Raw genomic sequence first — 6,845 nt, 5'->3', positions numbered from 1 at the left:
CTGCCGTTGAATATACGCAGTGACCTACACCCGCCACCGTTGACGCCGTTGTTGCAACTGCCGCCGTTGCATCAACATCGAGCCAGCATCTGACGACCATCAACCGCTGTCAGTACGTTATCTCAACAACAACTGCCGCGACGGGTGTCTGTCTGAGACTCTTTCCCTCTTGCAACAAAAGGGGACAGATCATATGCAGGGGAATGAGATAGAGAGAAAGAAAGAGCTTTTACCGGTGACCGCTTCAACGAATTTAATCCTAGGAATCGGTCTCGCCGCCTCGCCGTTTCAAACATCGCGGGAACCATACCATAAATAGGATGAATTGGGGAAAGTTAAGCTGTTTAGCTATTGGATGAATCGTATTTTATGGTATATCAAGTTGTTTGAAAGGATCGTAGATAATGGAGATTGAAAAAAAGTTGAGAGGCAATGTATTTTCAGAGATAATACTTTTTCAATTAGATTTTCTTTTGCGCATGGCTCGTTTCTTTCGACAACTTTTCATCATGTATAGAATAGTATAGGATTCGAGATGTTCAGTATGAATTTCTTTCGAACCTTTACAAATATTCAACTTTTCGTCAATGAAAAAATTAGGTAGAAACGAGAATAAATGATTGCGAAATCGTGTTATGTACATTGATAGAAAGATTAAAATTTAATGTTGAAACTGGCCTTCAGTATCGTCTTGTTATAAAATGAAACCATATTAATTAATGAATTACAGTCTCTTTTTCGAATCAGGTATTTGCCTTTGAAGTATCGAAGTTAAGTATTGAAATACTTGGTAGAAATTTATGGTGGCTAATGTGTTCTTCCGATTCCATTAAATATAATACAAACTATGTATGTATATCCATTATCAAAAACGCTACGAACTTTCAAAACAACCTAATATTTGGATTGAAAAGAATAAGTAGGTGATTGTTAGATAATATTTTTTGAATTCAATCGATGTGATATTACGTTTGATTAATTTTAATGTAGGATAAAAATGTTGAAATTGTATTTTAGGAAATTATCTATCGGTAGGAGGCGAAAATAAGATATGTACCTTAGATTTGATTTTCTGTCCAAGGTATTGAGACAAAGATTTTGATAATACTTCTGATACGATTCTATATACAATACTTTACTAATGGTATGGTTATTGCGAAATTGCCGCAAAGATGACGAAATTCTAGTCAGTCATTTTTCAATTAATTGAAGCTCCACTAACGATATCGGAATACGTAGCATAAGAAAATGATTATTATTAGAAAAATTGGTGATTTCGTGAAAGAATCTGTTTCCTTGAAACTTGAAATAAAAGTTTCAAAATATAGTTCTGAAAGATCAGCAATTGAATAAAAATTTATTTTAAAAAATCGCAAGCTAATTGTATTCCCTCGAGGACGGAATTCGAGTGCTTCCTATTATGTCTATGCTCTTCCACTATTTTAACAATCACGTGTTTTTCTCACAAGCTCGGCAGAGATATATTTCCTACACTACAAAATTGTTGATAATACGAAGTTCTTCCATTGAGTTGTTTCTATGCAAAAAGAAAGAAGACAGAATCTCGTCACGAATGCGATCAGGCGGTGAATTGATTCTCAGAAGCAAGTGTTGTGCATGTACAAAGAAAAATAACGGGATGTGCTAGTGATTATGTGTTCCATAGCCAAGAAGCATTAACAAACAAACCAAAAAAACGAAAACAGAAAAAAGAACAAAAAAAAAACAAAAAAATAAGCACGTGAGAGAGGGACAGAAGAGAAGAAAGAAGAAACTATATATATCTGCGTTCACACTGCTACAAGGAAGAAAAAGAGAAATATATATTATGAACAAAATATATACACACCAAAAGACATATACACAGAATAAACACGACTTTTTTCATTAAGAAGGCATTTTACAATTTGTATATAATGAACTATAGATATTACACGTACGAATCTAGGTGTACGGAATTATGGCGTTTCGATCTTACGATGTGTATAAGTACATACTTGCGAGACAACATTATATTATTTATCATGTGAGTGCGCGGATACATGACAAAAATCCCATTCTCGATTTTCCATTTAAACTACCGTTTAATTAAATGATCCAGATCGTTGAATGATCGTGGCCGTAAACTACGTAGAACTCTAGCTACTGTAGATCTCGTCACGCACGGATGCTCGATCGGGAGAAATTAAATTTAAACCAAAATAAATAAATAACATATATATATACATACATACATACATATATACATATATACATACATATATACATACATATATATGTATGTATATATATATATATACACATACATATTATCTAACGAAGATAACCAATCCAAAAAGCCGTAGAACACGAGAATTAAATATCGTCCCTTGATCTTTATTGGTTACAGTTTACCTACGAAAAGTCAATCCATCGAGACACGAAGCACGTATTTCCGAATAGATAAACGCGTCATACTATAGTCGAACACGAGCGGAACAATTCTCTTGCCTTTTATCGACAAGTAGAACGTATTCGAGTATTTTTAAGACGTACACACTGGATTGCACACACACGCGTAGCGTAAGTAGTGAAACTTCGTTTGCCCTCGCTCGGTCTACCGAGTGAATTTCAAAACGGCCGGCAAAAAGGAACCCAATGTGACAGGCACTTTTAAAGGACGTTCTTTATTTTCATCCGTACACTTCGTTTCATTCTATCGTCCCTTTAGTTGTCGTATCGCGTCACTTTCGTTACGTATCGAGGCGCAAGTTCTTCGTCAACCTTTAGACTCATACTAGATTTATCAACCCTTCAAACGCTGCAAGAATAAATAACACGCGATATCATTTCCTTTCTAAGAGAATCACAAACATACTATTTGGAATAGGCGTTCCATGGAACGCTGTAAAATTTGCAGAAAAATTACGCTATTTTGTGACAAGAGGGTTGAAAAAATTATGCCGTTCAACTCTCTTCGATGTTTATTATCTCACATCCAACGGATATATCCTTTCGAAATCGACGTACTTAAATCATACTAACAGTTCATAAGTTATAACGTGTTTACGAAGCTTAGGGGTTAAAGAAAACGATGAACCGTAATTGAGGCTAAAAGCGTCAATGACCACGTAACCGGAAGTACACGCGATTCAACGAATCAATCATAATTATTAAATGTTTTGTTTAACCACGTGCATCCCAAACTTATCGACAACAGTTGTGTTTAAAAGAGGTGACGAGAAAAAACTCGATGAATCGATACACTTGCTGTGTCTTCGCTAACACTCGCTACGACAGAACGAACAAACGAATTCCATTTGTAACATACTAGGGTAGGAACAAACAATGATCACGTTGATTGGAATAAGAGTTCGCACGATTCATTTAAAAGAGCAAACGCGAACATGTGAGCATCATATGGAAACGAATTTGAAAAATCTTATGGATGAAAGTCTCATTTCACATTCTTTCGATCGAGGAGAATTTCATTTTGTACGCTCCTCCCAACCGAAGAAAATGATTTTTGATCGTTTACACTAATTAGCAGTAAAGAACGGTAGCCTTTTCGGAATTATAAATACCAATTACTGACCTCTCTCCCTCTGGCCCCGAATCTAAGATCATTCATCAACCCTCCCTCCCACTTTTCTTTCATCCAATTATCATTAAATTAGAAATTTATTACATAAACGTTTAAAATGAAATATTCCCCAGCGAGAATAAAGTTTCTAATAATCAGATATACATTTTTTTATTCTCAAATGGACGTTAAAGCGTGTTAAGATAATACAAGGATCATATAGACTTTCATATAATATTATACTTTATACTTGTAGCAGGATTTCATAAAAAATAAGTGAGCTTGTATTAACCCTTTAACACCTTCGAGTCTGTAGCAAGGTTACGAATATTTATTTCGTCTTTATCGTTGATTTTTAGTGTTGTAAAAGACATGTTTACGATACATAATGGAAACGCTTATGCAAGAAAAAGAGAAAGGAGAACATTCGTTTAACGATAAATACCGACAGTTTGTCACTAAATTAATAAGTAATATTGCATATCTGTCTGTTTCACGTCTTAACTTGTGGCGATCATGACGAGAACAGTTAGAATGTAAAAAGTGTTCCGAAGGTAGCTGATTATTGAATTAAACAATAACAAAATGGCAAGAAGGATAAAAAATACATTCTGTTTGCCATTAATAGATAAATATCGATGAAGGACAGACGAGTATGGAAAGAGCTTGTTTATATTACCGATCGATTTTGAGTGGCTTACTAGAAAACGTGTACTGGTATAATTAACGAAAAAAAGAAGAGAAAACACAAAAAAAATTAATCAATCCAAAATGTTCCCACAAAATGCAAGCTCAAAATATTATAATGTCACGAATTATATTCAAGTGCCATTGTTTTCTTATGCATGTTCGAATCCTTGTATTACTTTGGTAAAATGTATTATTAAAAAGCAAGTAAAGAATGTATCTTGAAGTCGATGAATAACGAGTTCTAGATAGTGTTCATTAACGAAGTTTCATTAATAGGCTATAGTCTATAGCATACGATCTGTAATAACATCGGTTTGCCACTTTTTAAGCCTTCAACATGCTTGAAGAGTTTGCAGGAGTTCCCTTTTTTAATTTGTAAAATTCATCGTATTAATCGTAAAGAATAATCAGAAAAGTAAATAGTACATAAACATGTTCTTAGACAACTTTAGTAAATCAACGGTGTCAATACGTCATTCACCTTTTTTTACGTACGATATACAATTTTTGAAGATTACTGCAGTACAAATGGCCATAAACCCAAACAGAATTCACTGATAATTGCAACTCATCGCGAAGGTTTATCTTCGGCGTGGAACATTCTCTTTTTATCGATTAATCCCTTCTGTGTAAACAGTTAGCTATAAATTTACGTGTTCACAACCCCTGTTGGTTTCGTATCCGACTTGAATACAAAAGAAACTACATTTTCACTGGTAGAACCTAACGGATACGAGTAATTGCAAAACTGACGAAATTTTACTAATGTAAACAATATCTTGCATACGATAGATATCCGGCTCCTCGTTTAAAAAGGGAACTATATATTAATGACTAATTTAAAAAAAAAAAACGATTTTCCAAGTGGTAGCTCATACTATGAATCGTTAAAGTGTATCGAAATTTAGGAGATGCGTAGCCGGTGTGAAAAAAGATTATACCGTTCAAAGTCAGACATATGCTTCGTTCAGATCGCGATAGAATATTGCGTTTTCCTATCATCCTTCTCCCATCGATGTTTGATCATTTTAGCTTATTAAAAAAACGAGGTCTTATATCGATATGGTGTGAAATGTATTAAATATGCATAAATTGTCAACGATCTTCGACCAACGCTAGCTTAATTAGTCCCAGTATTGCTGGATAAGCGAAACGACGTTAAGACTTAACCAACAAAAAAAGAACAAAAAAAAGAAAAGCGAAGTTTAAAAAATCATCAGTCGTTCTGATCCCTAATAAAGAGAAAAGCGGTTGTGAAATTTTTGCATGGTGTCTGACGTTTTTCGATATATAATGGCTCAAAGAATCACGAAGGTTACTTATCATTTATACCTCTTTAGCATAACGTAGGATTGAATCAATCGAACATTTCAAAAAAAATTCGTATTATTCGATATGTAGTAAGAGATGAGACGGTAATGTATAGTGTTTAAATGATTTAATAGGCATCGATTAACAGACACCATTGTGAAGGAAATGGGAAGAACGCAAGAATTTTCATTCCGCTTGTTTCCCAAATTCGAAGATTCGATCAGTTGAATTAACGTGTTAAGTACGTTGATTGGCTTAAAAATTCAACGAATCATTAATCGGCATTTGAAATTTGAGAATAAAAATTGAAATTAAGAGGACGTGTTATGTTTAGTATTTCAACAATTAATTGAATAGTATGATAAATCCATTTCTTCGATCTCTTTTACATAAAATCCATGGTAGATATATAAAACTTACTTTTTCTGGCCTTTATACCGATATTTTTGAATCTTATAATCATAGCAATGACATGTTCTATTAATTTCAATTTAGTACGAGCGATAAACTCGAACTCTAAAATGCATGTACGTATGATATACACGAATATATTCTGCGGTGCGGCGAGCCCGCAAAATTTCAACTTCCCGCATTTTTAACTTTGTATTAGTAGATAACGAACACGATGATTAATGTTACCTTACACGAATATAAACAATAATATTTGTAATAGCTGTAAATTTACATTACGACAACTTGGAGAGGTATGAGATTAAACGAGAAAATTTAGACACACATTCACGCAATTTTTGCTATTATTGTTATAGCATAAAGTGTAAGTAAAATAGTTACGAATTTAACAAATTAATTAACAACTAATTAATTAACTATATATGAGCATCGAAATAATACAGTTTTATCGCGGTTTCATTGACAACGCAGATTATAAGCTGCGAGAGAATTAAAAATCGAGCAAAAAAAAAATGAAAAAGAACATTAAAAGCTGAACGCGAGAGAAAAAAAGAACAACAAAATCTGGCGTGTTGCATTTTCGAGGTTCTTTTAATAATTAGTCCTCCTATTAATATTTCGACTATGACTTTATTAATTTTTTCTAATCGTATCGCCAAGGAAACTATAGTAAAAAATTTGATATCCAGTATGTAGATGCGTCTATCTATTCATAAAATAGTTTGATATTTTTAAGACCGTTAATTTCATCTGTATCCTTCGCCAATTGAATTCAAAAATTAGTTCCTTTCTCTACAAATTTGTACTGTATATAAATAACGAATGTGAAATTTTATTAGAAGCGTTCACAATTCGAAGAAGAATACCAAAT

The 6,845-nt window shown here is 33.4% G+C and overlaps 1 protein-coding gene across 1 annotated transcript in view; it reads left to right on the top strand.

Moving 5' to 3' along the window:
* LOC100744212 (two pore potassium channel protein sup-9) overlaps positions 1–6,493 on the top strand; it is a 160,846-nt gene extending 154,353 nt beyond the window's left edge. Inside the window, exon 8 of the mRNA XM_012387418.3 lies at positions 1–6,493. Coding sequence (XP_012242841.1) covers positions 1–23 — 23 coding nt within the window. The 3' untranslated portion in view covers positions 24–6,493.
* Positions 6,494–6,845: the final 352 nt, after the last annotated feature.

Source organism: Bombus impatiens, unplaced genomic scaffold (assembly GCF_000188095.3).
Source record: "Bombus impatiens unplaced genomic scaffold, BIMP_2.2 scf_0466, whole genome shotgun sequence".
In the NCBI taxonomy this organism is placed as follows: Eukaryota; Metazoa; Arthropoda; class Insecta; order Hymenoptera; family Apidae; genus Bombus; species Bombus impatiens.
The sequence above is the reverse complement of the archived record's forward strand: the minus strand, read 5'-3'. Positions and strand labels throughout refer to the sequence as shown.